The sequence below is a fragment of the Monodon monoceros genome, unplaced genomic scaffold (genome assembly GCF_005190385.1).
Source record: "Monodon monoceros isolate NGI ecotype Baffin Bay Population unplaced genomic scaffold, NGI_Narwhal_1 Super_Scaffold_16, whole genome shotgun sequence".
In the NCBI taxonomy this organism is placed as follows: domain Eukaryota; kingdom Metazoa; phylum Chordata; class Mammalia; order Artiodactyla; family Monodontidae; genus Monodon; species Monodon monoceros.
The window spans coordinates 92,237,439-92,259,973 of NW_021703772.1; the positions used below are offsets into that span (position 1 = coordinate 92,237,439).

The 22,535-nt window shown below is 38.4% G+C and overlaps 2 protein-coding genes across 3 annotated transcripts in view; one reads left to right on the top strand and one right to left on the bottom strand.

The window, feature by feature from the left end:
* The window catches only part of LOC114896963 (ferritin-3, chloroplastic-like), a 119,415-nt gene extending 97,169 nt beyond the window's left edge, over window positions 1–22,246 (top strand). Inside the window, 4 exon segments of the mRNA XM_029225575.1 lie at window positions 21,529–21,564; window positions 21,566–21,785; window positions 21,787–21,834; window positions 21,836–22,246. Coding sequence (XP_029081408.1) covers window positions 21,529–21,564; window positions 21,566–21,785; window positions 21,787–21,834; window positions 21,836–22,246 — 715 coding nt within the window.
* The window catches only part of THSD7B (thrombospondin type 1 domain containing 7B), a 975,661-nt gene that overhangs the window by 704,056 nt on the left and 249,070 nt on the right, over window positions 1–22,535 (bottom strand). The window lies entirely within an intron of this gene.

Genomic DNA, 22,535 nt, shown 5'->3' on the forward strand with positions numbered 1-22,535 from the left:
TTCTGCACAATCCATTAACTACTATGCCTAAACAAAGTCTTTATAAATGTTATGCTTCTCATTTTATGATTTTATAGCTAATGTGTTTTCAGCCAAGAATAATGTGGTGATTAGAAGAGAGTTCAATACAGATATGTGGCAATGCAGTAAGTACAGAGGTTAATGAATTTCTCAGTGACTAGAAAACAATTATTGATCACCAATTTTTGGAAAGCTTTAAATCGAAATTTTTACTACAAAAAGATACTAAAAAAAATTCAAAGGAGCTAGATAAAAGGTTTTGAAACTAATAAGATATTGATTTTTCTAACTTTGTATGCAAATTTGTGGATTTAATAGTCCCTAATTTAATTAGACTAATGCCTTTTGCATGGACTGGCTTGTAGAGGAAGGCTACGTGACAAACTGTCTGAATTTGTGAACTGATGTATCTCCAAAGGGGTGAAAATTAATACACCTCTAGTTTGGGAACCTCAATTAACAGCATAACCTAAATAGCTATGGATTTGGAAGATCCATGTAGTTTTATACCTGTTTCTTATTTACTTGCCACTTAAGGTCAGTAGAAAAGATTAGGAATTGGTTTAAAATTTGATCAATTAGGTCCACTACCAATTAGGTTAATACAATTCAGCATTAGAATATGAAAGAAGGGTGGACAGTCCATTTCTATGATAATGCTAAATGACTGGGGGTGGGGATGGGTAGGGGAAGCAGAGAAAAAAGGGGAGAGACAGAGAGAAAGATATTGATTATAGAAATGAGACTCATGTAATTAACATCTATCAATAATAAAAAATCCAGGAGTCTCTTCACAAATTAAGAATTTTTTTTACGACAGCTACTAGGTAGCAGTCACAGTAGATCTGAATTTAGCTTTTGTGTTTTCTGAGTCTAACCTATTTAAGAATGTATAAAACGGGGGGAGGGATAAATTAGGAGTTTGGGATTAACATATACACACTACTATACATAAAACAGATAACCAACAAGGACTTACCGTACAGCACAGGGAACTATACTCAATATTTTATAGTAATCTATAAGGGAAAAAAAAAATCTGAAAAAGAATATATATACATATACATATATATATATATATATATATATATATATATGAATCACTGTACTAACATAACATTGTATGTCAACTATACTTCAATTAAAAAAAAACAAGGCATGGGGAAAAAAATAAAGTCTATCTTTGTCAAAAAAATGTATTAAAGAAACAATGAAGTAGTTGAGTGCTAAATAGAAATAAAATAGGCAAGCTACAAATGAAGTAATTACCCCCTGAATAAAGTCTGCTATTAAGATACTCCCTGAGTGACAGAAAACAGATTCACAAATATTACTTTTCCCTTCGTTTAATCATTCGCAGCGCCACCAACGCTTTATCTACACCCCAGTCAGCCCTGCTGCCTGTGGTGTCCTCCAAGCTTCTCTGGGACATTACCACCCCCTGGTGGCCAGAAAGGGGAACTACTGATCCCTCTTGCTCACTTACCACCGTGTTTCTCCCCAACTCTAAGTATTCACATTGTACCTTCACTGTTTCTATATCTTCCAAGAAATTCCACCTCAAGGAATCAATGTTGAGATTCATTCATATATCCAAGTATCCATTTCTTCAACTTCTATATCTCTTCCAACTTTTAGTAAATTATTCAGGAAAATAACTTTCTACCTTTCTCCTTACCCTTCTATCTCACTCTTTGATCTCCATAATGAGCTAAAAATGGATCAATGAGTTTAGGGTTCAGGTAAATCATCACTAACAAGTGTATTACTTCTGGTGGTAGGACTTTAGAAAATTATACCAAAGAGACATAAATGGGATATAACTATATCAAGAAAAAAGTTACAAATGTGACTGAAATAAACATCAGAATTAGTACTCTCTACATCAAACGTAATCTTTAAAAATCTTAGAGCCAGTAAATCTACATTAAGTGTAATTGAAATAAAAAGCAGAATTATTACTGTCATTAAATAATTTTTAAAGTGTCTAAAATGTCATTTGAAAACTCCACTACTGTTTCCCGCACCTAGTAAAACCTTTTAACTAAATATACCTATATACTATAAGTGTTATACATTAAAAGCTAGTCCTAATTTAATTTTGCTGCTTTTTGTTTTGGGCAACAACACACTCTGCTTTTTTTATTATTAACATGGAATATTTTATAGACTATGAAATAATATAGACTTTTATTGGCTAGTGTTTGACTCAACACTCTGTGACACTTTTTCTAGACAGAAAAGCTTTCCATGTTTCATACCACCGAGAGTCACGTGGATGTGGAGGAGAAAATATCACCTTCCTACAGCACAGAGCAGAACTACAATGACTGTGTTTGCTGTGAATACACCCTAGAATCATAAAAGAAAGACCAGGAAAGTGCAATTAATTAGTATTTAGTTCGAACAGACTCTCCACCACCATGACGATAGGCAGTCTCATAAAGAAAAAGGTATGATGGTTTGGAACTAAGGCTTCAATTCTCAATCTATCATGTAAGTAGCTATTTAATCTTGGCCAAACGGCTAGGTTTTCTGAACGATGATTTCCTCATCTGCAAAATGTGGCTGTAAGCACCTGAAACTAACACAACATCGTAAATCAACCATACTTCAACTTTTTTAAAAATGTGGCTTGTAAGGCTTATATTCCTAGGGCTGTACTAATGTTTGCATGTGCACACATACTTATACACGTGCATACACGCAAACACACACACACACACACACACACACGTATTTCCCTCCAACCCCTTAATTACTGATCTTCTCACTACATCTTTCTGCACTGGCTTCACTTTCTCAGATTTGCTCTCCCATGAAGCTGTAACAATACTGGCAGACAGATCCGGTCTTATATCTTTATGGCTTCATGGCCAGAGAGAAATAGGACTTTTCCTAACTAGAATAACCTGAAAAAAATCTGGGAAAGCACTCTTATTGGCCCACAATGGGTTAAATATTCACGGCTACACAAATTACCCTACCCCAGGGAATGCACTAATATATTGAACCAGCTTGAGCAGGACTTAAGGGGCACGAGGTCTCAGCCGAGAGAGGCTGGGCGGGCCTCCTGAGCAGACATAGATGCTGGTCTATACAAAGACCATGTTGGCATCTTGTTTCCTCATTTTCTAGTATTAATATACTCTTTCATTTTTAAACTAATTACTCACTACTCACTCCTCAAATAATTCTATCCGCCTGAATGACTGCAGTAGTTTTCTAGCTGGGTACCACTTCTAGATTCATCTTCCCACCACTGTCCTTTCAGATAACTTTCAAGTTCAAGAACCAACATGGGTTTTGTGTGGCCTGTCATAAAAGATCAAACTTCTGCCATATAGCCTTAAAGCCCCTTCAATGTCTGGCTGTCCCTTATCCAGCCATCCTTATTTGCCGTCGGTATTCATTAAGAGGAACTGTTCTTCTCAAATACTTTATATTCCCTGTCATGTCACAATCATTCTCCCCCAGGCCTCTGATTATGCTAATCTCATTAGCTAAACTCGTCTACTCTTGCATTTCCAAATCCCACTCATCTATTACAAACGAATGTTCCAATTTTGTCCTGTTTTTATATGCAACTCATACTGATCCTGCCCGCCCTTGAATTCTTACAGCATCCAAATGGATTCAATTATATAACAATTTATTACTTCCTATTTGTTTTGCCATCTCTCCGTTTAGGTTATAGGTGCTTAGAGAGGACAGACATACCTCAGAGTTACCTTCCTCTAAGATATCTTCCTTAGAGACACTGTCCTCACAGTGCCAGGCATAATGGGCACCCCCAACAGATACTTGATTTTCATGCCCTTTGCAAACAAGAGAACTTCAATAGCCTAAACAGTTAACCCTAGGATAAAAACAAACAGAATTGCCCTGTGATTAAACTCATCTGTCTCATTTCTCTGTAGCTGTCATGAAAATGCTATGTTTCTAATTCAACATTTAAGTCCAATTCTGCTGCTAGATAAAGGTCATCTTCAGATAGGTCATATGATATCGGGGGAGTCAGAAACTGGAAATTTGCACATGTTTACAACTGTTTTCATCACATGCAACCCCCCCACAGGGGAGACCCAGTACTCTGGTCCACAAATAGGTCAGCAGTCTGTCATGTGGGCATCAGCAGCCACCTCATAAATACATCTGAAAAGTTTACCTCCTGAATCTTAAGTAGCCAATTCATCCTTGCATCAAGCTGATAAGAAAAACACCAGTTCTTCATGTCTTAACTGGACTGCTGTCAGGGGTTGCTATTTTCCGGAGTGATGAAAACTTTCCAACCGAGTTGCTTCTTACGCTGCCATTTCTCTTTTTTTTTTTAAACTTATGAATTCACAGAACGTAAAACTTACTGGAAATTAGATACAAATACCTGACATTCTGAAGCAAAGAGGTCAGACCAACGACCTTGTAGAAAAACAAGATGTATGTACTGATTTATTTAAGTAGAAAGCCACAGAAATGGGGAGTCAAATCGGGAAGGGATCAGGAAAGTAAGCAACTGCTGACTTACAGTGATAAGTATTTCAAACCCAAACTGAATAAACTAAAGCAACCATCTGTTTTATAAACTGAAATTATTAATTTTTAGTAAACTTCTGATGGGGCACTATTTTGGGCAGAGCATTAATTCATAAGAAACAGAACAACAGGCAGTCCAGCACATTTCATAAAGGATAACTACATTTCCCAGTTATCCATCTGGGTCTTCTTCATTTCAGCGGTTTAATTAAAACTCAATGGTATTACCAATCTGTTACATTTTTCATGCTGATGGTTCTTACATTCACAGTGCAGCAGGACTACAAATTAAAGTGAGAAGATGATAAATCTCATCTCCAGATTTCATTTCTGTTTTTCTAGTAACTAATACTCTGGTAATATTTTTTAGCTCACTCATGTTTATAGAACAATTTCCATTATTTTTTATGATTAAAATAAAGGGAAAAAAAGAGATGCGTGATTTTTTCCACAGCTTTTTTCTTTTTGTATGCATTACATTTTCTCACTCTTCTATCAACCCACTCTGTAGATCTGTTTGAGTTGGGTGCCTCGAAATCTGTAATAAACTTGTTTTATGACTTTCTTTTTAAAAACATTTGGGTTTGTTCATGAATGAATCTTTTAATATTAGACTTACTCAAATTGAAATAAGAAGCATACCATTCAATTATGAATTCTGGGGATGTAAATTCATATGTAAAATATGGTTATTTTCTGTTTAAATCATTAACATAAACAAATGATTACCTTTTCATATCAAGAATGCCTCTTCAAACCTATACCATTAAATATATATTCTTTGAGTTATACCAGAGATATAATCATACACTCTTGTTTATAGATGATTGGAAATTGGTTTAAGATAATGCCAAACATAGGATGCAGTGGGTTATACTGGAAAAAAAAGTGCTATACAAATGCTTTCAAAATATTAAAAACTATACAGCTATATGCAAAGTTGTAAAAAAATCAGACTGAGGCTGACTTTCAGAAGGAAAAGCATATATACAAAATACCTCTCCCACCTCCCTCCCTCCTGATCTCCAGACCTGGAGAGGATGCACATGATAAGAATGGATATAATCCAATGTGTCTTGATAGACAATCAAAAGGCCTTTAACTTGGTGACCACCCGTTAAGAAACAATTGTTTTGAAATAACTGGTGTCAAAAACTGATCTGGAAAATCTCCACTCCTGTCAACATTCTTGCATTCCTGAGCATTGGTTGTTCACTGTCAATGTCTGCCATCAGTCAGTCTTGAATACCTACAGTCTCCTTGTTTGGACCAAGGTGGATTTCATTCCCTGGAGGCAAAATTTACTTGATTCAGCCAAGCTTTCTCAGAAGGAAACACCCACTCCTCAGAAATGCTAATGAAATGCCCTGCAGTTTGACAAACTTAAGCCCTGTGAGACTTACACAGATAAAGGCAGCTTTATCTGCTCTGCAGTTTGAACAAGGGCTCCATCCCTGAAGCCAGTTATTTAATAGGGATCCCATAACATTATCTAAATGTCAAAACATGTATGTTCTAGTACAGTGACAGTATAAGAAAATCTGCTTGCTAGTATTCCAGAAGTCAATTTGCCTGAAACTCAAACCATCTTAGGCAACATAACGATAAAAAGACAACTCCCCTGGAAGTCAGCATACCTGGGTGCCCAACTATGGTAGGCCTATTCTCACCAAGTGTGAATGTGTGTGAGGTGGGTGATCAGGGTGGAGCTCACACTGCAGGTAATGTTTTGGCTGGTCTTAAAAAACGACAAAGAAGAGAACTGTATTTTCCTGGAAGGACAAGAAGTTCCATACTGCTCAAAATCGTATGTGATGAAAGACAGAATATAAAACTGAGGCAGAAGACACATTACAAGGAGTATAATCCTGTACATATTGTTGTACAAAAGAATTCAGGTTTTATCCTAAAACTGGTAGAGAGTTACTAAAGGATTTTAAACAGGGAATTGTTAGAAACAGGTTTGCATTTCATGAAGATAACCCTGAACCAATTCAAAAGTTAGAGACAAGGAGGCCATTTAAGAATGATAGGATAGCAATGCATCTGAGAAACAAGGAGAAATAATGGGAATATTTAAGGCACAGACAAGGGTAAGGGACTTAGTGAGTGGTGGGCTGTGATGAGTAATTGTCTATTAATACAGCCAGCATGACTGAGAAGATCTCACAGAAATTCATAGAAATGGCAAGTGGAATGGACAGAAGAGGCCCTCAGAGCTGCTGAGAACAGGTGCTGATGGACAAGTTTGGACCAGCTGAGTATGAGATGACTGCAGCATCCAGGGAGATCTGCAGGCCACAAACATGTCTGGATTTCAGAAGAAATTTGGAAATGTGTGTATGTATCTCCCATGTATATATTCTGTATCCCAAATGAGTATTCAAAATGTAGATATGCTTTTGAGTGCAAGAGCTCAAGTAGAGTGAGCACAGACAGAAAGAGAGGTGAGGGCAAATCCCTGAGGAGCAAAGACACTAAAGGGCAAGTAAAGGAAATGAGCCTATCAAGAAGAAAAAAGGAAGGGCTAGGGTTGTAGGAAGAAAGCAAGTAAAATGTTTTCAAGAGAGCAAACCATTTCCAGGAAGAAGATACTCCAACAGTGTCAAATGCGTTAAGAGATGTCAAGGAAGTTTGACCAACATGTCTGTTTGATGATCTTTACAATCCCAACTTTATAAGGGAGGTATTATCATTATTGTTGGTATCCTTCCTTTAAATGAAGAAAATAAAGGCCCTAAAGGTTTATGTAATTTGTCCAATATCACAAAACAAGTGACTGTTAGAGAATTTTGAATCCACACTGTTCTTGTTGTATCCAAGCTCACAACCTTTCACAGCCTTTCACAATTTGACTGTAGAAATTCCAGGAGTAAATAGAGATAAATTAAGGTAAATTGAGAGGAGCAATTTTTAAGAGATGAAGAGAAAGCCAGAGAGAGAGACAGAGCTGATATAGAGTAGGACTACTTATTGGTGCAAGTTAATGGAAAGACATCATCAGGATAAAGAATCCTGGGGAAGGGATGAAACCAAAGTAGCAGAGGGATCTACCTGCCTCAGATGTGGGAGAAAGGAGGGAATAACATACACATAAGCAAATGCAGTGCCAAGAAGACTGTAAAAGTGGACAGATAATTGGCCTAAACTTTTTTCTTATTGTTTGTTTGTTTTCCTGGTGAAGTTGATCAAGAAGCTATTTGCAGAGGGGAAGGTGACTGAGACTATTAAAAGAAACTTAACATTCTGTCTACCATTCCTAAATTATTTTACTCTTTTAAAGGAGTATTGTCATATTCCTTTCCTTCTCTAATAATGGCAACAAATACATGTGTTGTGTGTTTTGGAGGGAGGAGAAATCAAGAAAATTGTGTCATCAAATTTTTTTAAAATGTGTATATAGTAAAGAGATTGAAATAGTAATCAAAAACTCCCAGTAAAGAAAAATCCCAGGATAATATGGCTTCCCTAGAAAATTCAACTAAACGTTTAAAGAATTAACACCAATCCTCCTCAAATTCTTCCAAATAATTGAAGAAGAGAGAACATTTCCAAACTCGTTCTATGAGGCCAGTTACTCTGATATCAACACTAGCCAAAGACACAATAGGAAAAGAAAACAACAGATCAATATCCTTGATGAATATTAATGCAAAAGTCCTCAATAAAATACCAGCAAACCTAACTCAAAAGCGATTAAAGGACTAAACACCATGATCAAGTGGGATTTATACATGGAATACAAGGAGAGTTCAACATACAAAAATCAATCAGTAAAATACACCATTTGGCAAAATGAGGCACAAAAACCACACAATTATCTCAAATGATGTGGAAAAAGCATTTGACAAAATTCAACATCCATTTATTACAAAAACACTCAACAAACTAGGAATAGAAGGAAACTATTTCAACATAATAAATCCATATATAAAAAGCCCACAACTAACATCATACTTGATGGTGAAAGACTGAAAACTTTTCTTCTTAAATCAGGAACAAGGCCAGGATGCTCACTCTCACCACTATTATTCAACATAATACTAGCAGTTCTAGCCAGAGCAATTAGATAAGAAAAAATAAATAAAAGGCATCCAAAGTGAGAAAGCCGTGAGATTATCTCTGTTCACAGACAATATGATCCATATGTAGAAAACTCAAAAGATTCCACCAGAAAAATAAAGCTGTTACAACCATGAAACAATTTCAGCAAAGTTATAGGATACAAATCAACACACAAAATTCAGTTGTGTTTCTATGCGCTAACAATGACCAATCTGAAAAGGAAATTAAGAAAACAATCTTATTTGCTGTAGGACATCATAAAGGATAAAATACTTAGGGATACCCCTAAACAAGGAGGTGAAAGATGTGTACACTGAAAACTACAAAACATTGTTCAAAGAACTCAAGGATGGTACAAATTAATGGAAAGATATCCCATGCCCATGGATTGGAAGACTTAATATTGTTAAAATGTCCATACTACCCAAAGCAATCTATAGATTCAATGCAATCCCTATGAAAATCCTAATGACTTATTTTATAGAAATATAAAAAACAACCTAAAATCCATATGGTATCTCAAGGGACCCAAAATAGACAAAACAATCTTAAAAAAAACAACAAAGTTGGAGGCCCCACACTTCCTGATTTCAAAACATAGCACACAAAGCAGCAGTAATTAAGACAGTATGAGACTGCCATAAAGACAGATATTTGGACAAATGGAACAGAATAGAGAGCCTAGAAATAAACTCCTGCATATATGCCCAGATGACTTTCCACAAGCCAAGACTACACAATGGGGAAAGGACGGTTTGTTCAAAAAATGGTGCTGGGAAAACTGGATATCCACATGCAAAAAATGCAGTTGGACCCTTACCTTATAACCATATTACAAAACTTAACTCAAAATGGATCGAAGACCTAAATGCAAGCACTGAAACTGTAAAACTCCTAGAAGAAAACATAGGAGGAAAGCCTCAGGACATCAGATTTGACAGTGATTTCTTGGATATTACATCAAAAGCACAGTCAACAAAAGCAAAAATAGACAAATGGGACTATGTCAAACTGAAAAACTTCTGTGCATCAAAGGAAACAATAGAGTGAAAAGGCAACCAACCTACAGAATAGCAAAAATATTTACAAATTATATATCTGATAAAAGGTTAATATCCAAAATATATAAGGAACTTCTACAACTCAACAACAACAAAACAAATTTGATTTGATTTAAAAATGGGCAAAGGACTTGAATAGATAATTCTAAAAAAAATTATGTATGAATGGCCAACAAACATATGAAAAGCTGCTCAACCTCACTAATCATAAGAGAAATGCAAATCAAAACTACAATGAGATACCACCTCACATCCATCAGTATGGCTACTATCGGAGGAACAAAAACTAGCAAGTGTCGGCCAGAATGTGGAGAAATTGGAACCCTTGTGCACTGTTGGTGGGAATATAGAATGGAGCAGCCATCATGGGAAAGAGTATGGGGGTTCCTCAAAAAATTAAAAATAGAATTACTATATGATCCAGCAATCCCACTCCTTGATATATATCCAAAGGAATTCAAAGCAGGAATTTGAAGAGATATCTCCATATTTGTGTTTATCACAGAATTATTCACAAGAGCCAAGAGTTGGAAGCAACCCAAATGTCCATCAGCAGATGAACATGTGCTATATACACACAATGGAATAGTATGCAGCCTTATATAAGAATGAAATCTTGTCATATGCTGCAACATGGATAAACTTCACAGACATTTTACTAAGCAAAATAAACCAGTCACAAAAGATAAATACTGTATGATTCCACTCATACAAAATAACTAAAGTAGTGAAAACCATAGAAACAGACAATAGAAAGGTGACAGGTTGCCAGGGGTTGAAGGGAAGAGACTGGGGAATTACTGTTTATTGAGTATAGAGTTTCAGCGTTGCAAATTTAAAAGTTCTGGAGATCTGTTGTACAACAACGTGAATATACTCAACTCCACTCAACTGTACACTTAAAACTGGTTAAGATGGTAAATATTATAGTATGTGTTTTTTACCCCAATAAAAAAAAAATTAGAAAACAAAACAACCATGGGTCCATGTGAACATATAGAGGAATGGCAATTAGGGTGAAAGAAGGGTTATAGGGCAGCAACGATCTCTGATGTGCAAATAAGGGGGTTAAAAGTTTGGCTTTGGTGTTCTACTGGAATGGTGGGCTATGGCTAGCTTGATAAAAATATAAACTAGTCATGGAAAATAGGGTAGTACACGGTTTTATTTTAGAAAAATATATAATTCTGTCAAGGTTATCTACTTTAAAATTTAAATATAGCAAACAACAGTTCATCAATCAAGTACAGCAAACAGAATGTATGTCTCATCTCTATATTTCCAGCTCACTGGAGAAATTGAAAATGGAAACATATAGAGATAAGGAAGCTGATTACATTTTTTAGGTATAATTTCTGGTTGACAGGCTGAAAAGATTATCAACTGGAAATTACATCATGGCCAAATAAGTGGATATTCGCCTCCAAAATAATGTAGCTTGTTAGATACACCTCCCTTCTCCTTTCCACTACCTTCAGAGAGCTGGAATTGGCAAGATTCTTAGCCTAGAGAAATTGATTAAGGGGAGAAGAGAGTAGGAAGGGCATGGTCCCCATAGAATCTGGTGGGGGAAGAAGAGCTGAACTTACGATATGTAATTATATAACATATTATAATACTGTATGCCGTCTATCCCGTCTGGTCTGTGAATTGCTGCAGTAGCCATCCACTCTGAGTTCACACAGTGGACCAGGCAGCCAAGTGGGAATTAAGGAAAAGTTGATGCCAGACACAGTCACCTTGGACTTGGCTGCTCAGGTCCATCAGAGGCGGGGTGCAGGTACTTGAGAACCAAGAGGACAGGCAGTGAAGGAGAAATTAAAGAATATTGCAGAAAACAACCAGGTCCTACTGTATAATACAGAGAACTACATTCAGTATCCTATGATGGGATTCCCTGGTGGCGCAGTGGTTGAGAATCCGCCTGCCAGTGCAGGGGACACGGGTTCGAGCCCTGGTCCGGGAAGATCCCACACGTTGCAGAGCAACTAAGCCCGTGTGCTGAGCCTGCTCTCTAGAGCCTGCGAGCCACAACTACTGAGCCTTCGAGCCACAACTACTGAGCCCATGTGCCAAGAGCCCGTGCTCCACAACAAGAGAAGCCACTGCAATGAGAAGCCCGCGCACCACAACGAAGAGTAGCTCCCACTGGCTTGCAAGTAAAGAAAGCCTACGCGCAGCAACGAAGACCCAACGCAGCCAAAAATAAAATAAAATAAATAAATTTATTTTAAAAAATCCTATGATAAACCAAAATGGAAAAGAATATAAAAAAAGGAATGTGTATATATGTATAACTGACTCACTTTGCTGTACAGCAGAAATTAACACAACATTGTAAGTCAACTCTACTTCAATTTTAAAAAAGAAGAATATTGCAGAGAGCACTGGGGCCTTTTATTCTTTTGCTAAGGTGTATGAAAGCATACCTAAGATTAGGTAATAAAAACTAAAAAGAAACGAATTCTAAAAAGCACAAAAGCAAACCCAGGCTCCAATTCCTCCAACCTATGTTTACAGCTTGAGAAGCTTCTAAGTATAGTAGCCATTTCCCTGCAGAGTGACAGCCAATCAGAAAGATAAGGGACATCTGCGTTCTCCCAGTGTAGGGACAGGGTGCAAATTGGCCCAAAGGCTCTATTGACTAAAACCACAGTGCTCTGTTTTGTAAATAATGGTTTGCAAAAACAGAGGCTTTATGAATTCCATTATCTAATGATTTTCCATTAACATGCTAATTAATGCTATAATTAAGAAAACATGAAGACCCTTAAAAGCCTAGAAAATCAAGGAAATGCTGAACTGAAATTGCCATCCAGTCCTTAAGACAGTACTGCCAATAGTTAGTAACATCTGGAACAAATTCCAAGCATTCTACCTTCGTTATCTAACTGTGCTTTCCACCTTCCTTAGCTTAGTACTCTTACCTGGCCTACTGTCTGACCTTACAAGAGAAATAAAATCCAGTTTATGCTATATATGAAAGTAGCCTTGCACGTAAGTAGAGTACGATGCCAGCGGATACGGTGTTCTTTGTGGGTCTGCAGAATGAAATGTTCCCTGAACTTCAGTGTGGACAAGCCTGCCGGCCACAGGTGTAGACGGAGTCCTCTGAGTTAAGATGCACATTTAGAATAAACCTATTGGGAGGGAAGCATTCTTATGAGAAAGAAATGATATGATAAACAATCATGAACATAATTTGATCTGGGTCATCAGAAAGAAGCCAGCCAGGCTCCTAAGAGAAGCACACTGCTGAAGCTTAAAAGAAGTGTAGACAAGAAAGGGAGGGGGAGGGCTTCCCTGGTGGCGCAGTGGTTGAGAGTCCACCTGCCGATGCAGGGGACACGGGTTCGTGCCCCGGTCCAGGAGGATCCCACATGCCGCGGAGCGGCTGGGCCCGTGAGCCATGGCCGCTGAGCCTGCGCGTCTGGAGCCTGTGCTCCGCAGCGGGAGAGGGCTCAACAGTGAGAGGTCCGCGTACCGCAAAAAAAAAAAAAAAAAAAAAAGAAAGAAAGGGAGGGGGAACCATGCAAGGGAAATTGCCTCCTTTGGTCCTCAGGAGAGACTAGTCCTAATTATCTGGAAATAACCAAGAATCCATTTTGGCAGAAGGAACAAGATACACCATGGTATTACTATTTTAAGCAACTATTCCTTTTGTGGTGGTTTTATGTGACTGTCATCTTTAGTCAAGGGTTTCAAGAGAGTAAAAAGGACTAAAGCTATCGAATTGCCAATTATTTACTACTCCGTTCCTAAACCGCATGCATTTTTAAGGAATTCATCATTTGGGAAATTGTTTTGCTTTGGGGCTTAGGAAGCTCTACTTTGAAGGACTAGAACTAAAGCTACTTTTTAAAGGAGTTCTAAATTGAGTGCTTAACGAGGAAGACCCAAGGTAGAAAAGCCTCAGTGAGGAGAATGTCAAGTCCTGCCAGCACTACACTCATACGGTACTCATTCCCCAGGCCTCCAGGTGTTAAAAGGAGCTGTGTACTTTATTCGCCCAGGCCAGAAGACCAGTACGGTATATGTACTAAGAAAGGGAAGAGATCAATTTGAAGAAACTAACATCCCTTTAAACTCCATTGGCTGAGTCTAGATAATTTTCTTAAATGGGGCAGCCCACTGAACATTGCACTTCTGGAAATTCACTAAAGAAGTCAGGTTCCCCATCTGGTCCCAGCCGCTGGAATTCAGAATGCATCACAGAGGAGAGTAACAAAGCTCTGTTGCTATCCTTCACTGCAAGGAGTGTGAATCATAAACCTTTTAGCGGTGGGTCTACAACTATGAGATGTGTAACTTCAGGGATGCTGTCACATGCCACAGTCTACCCCAATGTCTTCATTACACGCAGTCAGGAAGAAATAAGGACAGGCTCAAGGAACAGGTCTTATGCAGACAAGGATAAGAATAGATAGAAGGTAGCAACTATATTTAGCAAGTAATTCAACAAGAGGAAAGGGCAGATGGATTTAGTTCCCTTTTACTTTTCTATTTCCAACTTGCTGAAACCAGAGTGGGGAAATGAACATGAGAGAGACCTGGGCTTTGATTCTTTGCTAAAGTAGGATTATGTGAGTAACAAAGACGATGTACCAGAAAGGTTACTCCAGGAATCAGATGACTTTGGTTGTGGTGTGACCTTCATCAAGTGGATTTTGTTTCTAGACCCAGAGCTCTTCACCTACAAATTAAAGAAATTATAGAAGAATAACCTCTGTGCTCTGTTTCCTTTTCCAAACAATCCATGACTAAATACATTTATAATCAAACTAAATTTACAAGTGAAAAAAAAAAAAAAGAACTTTTCAGAGTCTATGAAAATGAATGAGTTTACAGATTCAAGTTTCTTCAGACTACAACTAGTAATACTGTTTTGGAACTGCAATTAGTGTTCCAGAAATTTCTTCCATCCAAGCCTAAACCATTGTATTTCAGTGAAAGGATGCTAAGCTTTGGGATATTGTACTTGAGTCTTTACGCCAAAGTAATCGCTCAAGGCACATTTGAACTTTTATGACTCTAACGATGTCAGTTCACAAGATGGACTATTTCCCTTGGAAAACAGAGAGTCCTCCAGGTGACAGAACAGACGGAGGGCCAACTTTTACTTATGGCTCAGGTTACACAGACGCTGCACCTTAAATAATGTATACGATGTGATCATACTTGGCCTCATCTGTGGGAACAGACTGAACTGAAACCAAATATGCCTCAATCTGTATAGTAATCACTGCTCAATAGCAGAGACACACTGGAAAGTCCATTAGGCTAGCCAGAGTCTGGAGGCTCATGCCACTTAAGTACTGAGCAGATGATCGACTCTGGTTAAAACGCCCAGTTCCACCCCACTCCCAGCTGAGAGCTCAGCAAAGCTGACTGGCTGCCTCAATTAAACAACAGCTGGCTTTGGGAGGCCACAGATGAAACCAAGCAGCCGTCAGCCTCTGACATTCCCCCACGAAAGAACCCAATACGGCATGCTGTTTCGATAAGCTGAATGAAATCTATAGACACCGTGGCAACGTGAACCTACTTCCATTTACTACGGGGAACTAGGAGAATAGGAATAAAGTGGGGAATGGTAATACTACCATTCCAAACTGAAGAGTTCATATAAATTCAAAAGTTGTGCTCCAAAGTTTGAGAATGGGTACTTTCATCATTTGGAAAAAACCAAAGCACGGTTGAAAATGTTCCTCATGAAAGTAATTGATGGTTTATCCAAATTGCCTCCTGTATGAGACTGCTACCAGTGTTAATCTGAGTGCTATTTTTCTAGGTATTTCTACAAATTTTCTTTTTAGAGCCTCAAAAATAACGCTGACTGTAACATAGGCTGGATAACTCTAGTTATCCATTTTATCATTAGGAGCCCTGAGGTTTAATTCCAAGAAGTGCAGTGCCATGACTGGAGAATGAAACCACTGATTCATGACCAGCAGCATCAGGATTCAGGTCCTTTTCCACTATAAAGTGCTAAGTGCTATCTGCCTTCTGCATCCCTACCAATGAGTAGGCAGCGTGGCCAGATGCCGTGGCCAGATGCAGCCTCCACATAGACGAAGTCTCTGGATCAAAAAGGAGGCAAGGGGAGGTGAGAGACTCCAGAAAAAACACATCTGCTGGAAGCTGCACTTCGTGCCCAGTGAGAAGCAATGGGGACCAAGCATTTTCTAGATCACATGCTTGGACTACTGTAAGAGGCACTATGGGATGGTGGGAAGTAGGCAGGAGTTGCAGAGATCCAAGCTCAAAGCTGAGTTCTGTTGCTCATGAGCTGTGTGACTTGGAGCAAATTTCTGAACTTCTTGATGCCTGGCTCTTCTCACCTATAATACAGGATAACTAGTCTACCTGGCATGGTAGGTCTTCCATAAATAGCACCTTTCTTACCAAGCCTGCTGCTTGCAGCCACCAAGTCCTTTCAAGGCCACGAAGTTCAGTTTGAATCAATAGACCTGATATTCTCCTTGCCCATCATGAGTAGAGGCTAGTATATGCTTTTCCCATTCAATTCCCTACAGGCCACAGACAATCAAAACAACCCTACATCTAACAAGCACACTGAAATCTGCTCTCCAGCACTTTTCTTTTGGCAGCTAGTAGATTTTTTAAAAAATAAAATAAAAAGCCTGCCGTGTCTGGTCTCCTTCTTCCCTTTAGCAAAGATTAGACCAAAAAGAAAGCAATTTAACAATTATTAGGTAAAGTAGGAGCGGCTCTTTATCTCTTTCTGTACCAGAAGGGAAAGAGATGGTTGGTTATTTCTGCAGTCATTAAAAAATGTGCTTCACGTACACACACTTGACACAAACCTGGAGATGAAGGGTCATGTTGAGCAGAGATTTTTTTTTTTTTGCTATTTTTAACTGTAGCTATTATTATAACCATTCACAAATATTAAGCACTTATTATATAAGGCATCAGTTTAGGACTCAGGCTCTGGAATCGAAGTGGGTTTGAAACCTGGCTCCACCACTGACTTGCTGTGTGACCTTGGGCTGAGTTAACCTCTCTGTACTTCGGTCTCCAGCTCAACAAAATCAAAACACTACTACACCAACCACAACCTGCATGAGGCAAAAGAATATAAAAATCCATGCAAAGCACTTGGAAGAGTGCCTGACTGTTAAGAAAAAGTAGTAAATGTTAGGAATTATGCTTAGTTATTACTGACTGAACCTCATAGGTCTTGAGAGAAATGTGATAAATAAAGACTGGTTGGGCTAGTTAAACTCTTGAGAGTTTGAAATAGCATTTTATAACAAAGTCGATGAAAAACTCTCCCATACTCATGTTGCCTGCTGCTATCACAGGAGAGACAACATCCTATCACCGCCTGATACAAGACACGCAGCAATTTATGAGAAAGCCTTTTCTCTGGCTCTGGACTGAGTTTCCTGGTTATTTCTACACTGTGCAAAACTAACCATTGCACTTTGCTTCGAAAAAGATTTCTTCAAGTCTCGTAACTCAGTTCCGAGCACAGTTTGACCCCCATGTGAATGTTTCCTCAATACTGCAACGTCTTGAAAAAGACTGGTACCTCACCCTATTGCATGGATGTGGTTTCCCTACACCTCTCTGAGATCCCACCCTACAGATAAAACCCTCTTCTGTTGGGCGCATTTTATTGTACAAGCCGTCCAACTCCCATCTAAGATAACCCGGAAAACACATTTGTGTTCCTTCTAGCTAAAATCCAATTATTTTCATCTTGAATTGTTCTAGCACAAAATGGCATCTTAAAAATGTCATTGTATTTACCTTATCTACCTCTTTATATTTTTTTCAATACTGTTACTAATAATATAGCTCAAATTATATAACTATAAGGTACCTGTCATCGGAGAGACACTGATCACAACAATTCACATAACTCATTTTCATCTGCATAATAATAATGTCATAAGGTCATAATAATAGTTATATAATATTAACTATAATATATTGTATTATAGTTGTATGATATTATATATTGTATAATATCATATAACTATTATTATGACCTTTTCAAAGGTGATAAAACTCAGACAGAGAGAATGTAAGTGGCTCAGGATCACAGAGCCAGAAAGCAGAGAGCCAGAAGCACACATACCACTATACTACAGTTGAATTCCTCCCTTCCTTTCTGCCTTGCACCATCCATCCACCCTTTTATCTATCTGCCCATCTCCTCATCCAGCTATCAACCAATCAGTAGAGGGGAAAGAAGGAATTAAAGCATTTGCTTAGAAAGGAATTTGGAATTTAACTAATTCAAGTATATCAGTAGGATTTGGTGGTTGTAAAGTGCTCACTTGCAGTAGGTTCAGCATGGCATGCATTATTAAAGAAACTGCTTTAAATGAGTGTCAATTTTTCAAAACGTAAAAACTGGCTCTATTCAAGAAACCCAGCAGACTTGAAGGGATGCATACAATATAACTATACAGCGGCCACGTTACTAAGCTATGAACATTATATCTGAAAGGAAAGACATAATCAACAATTATTCTTTTCTTTCAGTAAGAAGAAAGCTAGGTAGGAGTATGTCTAAACTATCTTTCCTTCCTTAATGAAACTGTTATTGATTTTTCATCCTACTGAAGCACTGCCTTGAAGCAATTTCTTTTACCTGCAGGTTCTCACATTTAATTTGGGTGTATGCTTAAGGAAGAGTTTATCAATAAAAGCTCCAGAGGAATGCCAAAAGGTTTGTATTAGGAAGAAACAGTGAAAGCAATTCTATGAATTTTGTTAAACACAAAGATGATCAAAGAATTACTAATGAATGGCATTTAAAGAGCAATTTCAATGTGAATCTGGGTCATATCAACATAGTCATCACTCTGAATGTTCTCAGTGGGTATAAACATTAAAAATTTCCATGCACAAAACATAAATTTGATACTGTTAGAGGAAAGGGCAAATATATTCGTTCACCAACAGCTGGGCTTCAAGTTGACTTTGCTGACCAAAATTAATATCTCCCCACGTTCTTTTAGCATCATCCCTTATTATGTACCTGTTATTGAACAAAGCATGATCTATGTACTATCTCATTTGATCTTATAATTCAGGTACCATCAACCACAATATTATACACAAAGAAAGTAAGGCACAGAGAATTTAAGAAATTTGTGCCAAATTATATAATTACCAAATGGCAGAGCCAGCATTCAACCTCATGTTTGTGTGTTTCCAGAACCCACATTCATAACTCCAGGAAAGGAACAGTTCGTATACACAAAGTACTTTGATTCTCTACCATGTACCAAAAAGCCTCTGAATAAATAAATATTTTCACAACATTCATCAATGCTTCAGGACCATGAATTTTTTTAGACTTAATGAAGCTATATTTGCACAATGTGACCAACCACAAAACCCATGTGCAATGTTAGAAAATGCTCTTGGGATTCAACCTACTTTAGATTCTCAAACATATGCTGGAACCATCAAGTCCCACACGGAGATGACTAAGTCCCTCTCAGAACACTGCCCCTTATCCCTAAAAGTGTGCCACCTTCTAGAAGGACCCCACCACAGAAAGGACTAGTTGCAGGACCCCCTGCATGGTGACTTTTCTCCGCCCCTCCTCTCTGAACTCTCCCTTCATTCTCTCCTGCTTTCTCTCCTGCCCCACACCCCTTGCTAAACTATACTCAGTTCTAAATGTTTATAGGTCAAGTTGTTTTCTCCCTCATGGATTAATTTCTCCAGAGACAGATGACACACTATTTGAGTTCTCTTTCCCTGGAAAGCTGTTCCAGGTGTCCCCAAACCAGCCCTGATCTTGAAAGGAGCTCAAACCAGGGAAGATACCTCCCCAAAGACCCCAGAGGGGCCCCAGCAGTCAATATAAATCTGAGAACATGACTGTCTTCTCTGCCTGCCAACAACTCCTTCCTATGCCATTCTACTCTCAAGGTTCACAGCAAGTCATTCCATTATGCCAGTAATTTGTGCCCCCCCCCCCAAGGAAATCATGCAGGAAAATGAACAGTGACAATAGCCAAGACCAAAACAAAACAATCAGTAACAACAGAAAAGGACTTAAGTTGTTTGCGATATTACAAATACTAAAGTATCACATACAATACATTCAGATTTATTCATTTTGAACGTTGATGGAGCATGTTCACGAAACCTCCATTAACAATGCCATCCACCTTTCCCCTTTATTTCCTATACGGTTTTTGACTATATGTTAGACACAACCTGACTAGTATTCAGGGTTTCATAGATCAATAGAAGCTCAAACTGGATTTTCCAAAGTCACGTATGTATTTTGTCATGCATTCATTCTTCTATTCACTACACATTCATTAAGCTCAAAACTGAACAAGAACACTGGGGTGCATGTATCTTTTCGAATTATGGTTTTCTCCGGATATACGCCCAGGAGTGGGGTTGCAGGATCATGTAGCAGCTCTAGTTTCAGTTTTTTAAGGAACCTCCATACTGTTCTCCATAGTGGCTGTACCAATTTACATTCCCACCAACAGTGTAGGAGCGTTCCCTTCTCTCCCCACCCTCTCCAGCATTTATTGCTTGTAGATTTTTGGTGCAAACGAACTTATTTACAAAACAGAAATAGAGTCACAGAAGTAGAAAAAAATTATGGTTACCAAGGGGGAAAAGGGGGGGGAGGGATAAATTGGGAGATTGGCGTTGACATATTCACACTACTATATATAAAATAGATAACTAGTAAGGACCTACAGCATAGCACAGGGAACTCTACCCAATACTCCGTAATGACCTATATGGGAAAAGAATCTGAAAAAGAGTGGATATGTGTACATGTATAACTGATTCACTTTCCTGTACACCTGAAACTAACACATTGTAAATCAACTATACTCCAATACAAATTAAAAAAAAAAGAATATTATACTTCAAATTCCAACTCTACTACTCACCTGTTTCCTCAGATGTCATATGGAGATAATAATCTCATACTATATTTGTGAGGATTCAATGAGATAAAGCATGTAAGAGCAACCAGGGATGTAATAACTGGTCAATCAACATAAATAGTATCACTGCTATTACTCCTAGCACATTTTGTGGGAATTTTTATAAGATTTTGCTTGTATGTGATTAATTTTGTGCATGACACAGTATCTTATGTAGCTCTAGAGATTTTTAAATGAGCCTAGGAAGCAAATTTTGGCAGCTCTACTCAACATCTCTCTGCAAAAAAAAAAAAAAAAAATTAAAACTATTAAAAAACATGAAGTGTTTTAAATCAAAGCTGTCTTATAAATTCTCTGAAGAGATTAAATGAAAACTGAATCACTCAATTTTTGAGAACTTTAAGATACAAAATTTTCAGGCAAATATAAAAACTTCAGAAAAATGTTTCTGAAAAAGGCAGCTATAGCTGCCTATGTCAAATTTCCTCTACTATTAGTGTCACACCTATCACCTAAAATACTGCACCAAAGGAGAAGTCCCCCTGCTTAATGTTGGTGACATTTATTCTTCAGCTTGAGAAGGCAAAACAAAAACCTCCAAACTGAAATATCTGTAGGCCAGTGAAATACAGCAGTTGTCTTTTCAAAAGAAGGAGAAAAAGACAATGTTTCATTATTTGAGACCATAATTACTACTTCAGCGTCTCTTAAACAAAAGTTCTCAGATTTTAAGGAGTTGATTTTCACTACAAAACAGTTCATGAAAGTAAACTGTCAATTACTGCTAGGTGTACAAATTATTAAGATAATAGCTTTTATTACTTAAAAATTAAAATTATCCCATGGCCCTTGTTTATCGTATTTTCATTTTATCATTTTCTTGTTTTGTTTTGTATTTTCTCTCTTGGTTATCAAATATTGCTTTGAGGCAGTGCGCACGGTGGTCCCCCAGATCTGTCTGTTGCTTCAAGTGTTTGGACAGAACAGACCCAGGGACGCCCTTTGCTCCAGCCTCCGACCACCCTCCAACCTTTCTTCCAGTCGCAACCTTCGGAGTCAGACCCTCAGCTATCCTCAGGACCAGCCAACACCATTTTTTGAGCTTAATTCCTTATCAACTGTGAGCTCCCAGATTCGTCAGAATTATTCCACCGAGGTGGAGACCGCCGTCAACCGTCTGGTCAACATAACATCTGTGGGCCTCCTACACCTCCCTCTCTCTGGTCTTCTATTTAGACACGCGCCGATGTGGCTCTGGAGGGCGTGGGCCACTCATTCAGCGAATAGACCGAAGAGATGCACGAGGGCGCCAAGCGTCTCTTGAAAATGCAAAACCAGGGCAGCAGCCGCGCCCTCTTCCAGGACATGCAGAAGCCATCTCCCGATGAGTGGGGTAAAACCCAGGACGCTATGGAAGCCACCATTAAAATGGAGAAGAACCTGAACCAGGCCCTTTTGAATCTGCGTGCCCTGGGTTTTGCCCGCACAGAACCCCGCCTCTGCGACTTCCTGGAGAGCCACCTCCTAGATGAGGAGGTGAAACTCATCAAGAAGATGGGTGCCCACCTGACCAACCTCTGCAGGCTGGCTGGTCCCCAGGCTGGGCTGGGCGAGTGTCTCTTTGAAAGGCTCACCCTCAAGTATGACTAGGAACTTTCGGAGCCCAGCGGCCTTTGAGGAGCCCCTCTGGCGTCAGGGCTTCTGCCTGAAGCCCGTCTCTGCAGCCACTGGGCAGCTTTCTAACCATCCTGGACCCCTCTCCCAAGCCTTGGACCAAATGGAAACAATAAAGCTTTTTGCAGCAAAAAAAAAAAAAAAATTCTTTGATACAATGTAGGTGAACAAGTGGATTGAAATGTACCAACTTGTACAGATTTGAAAATAAAAAATTTAAATTTACATAAAAAATTTAAATTTTCATTTAAAATTTTAAAAACAG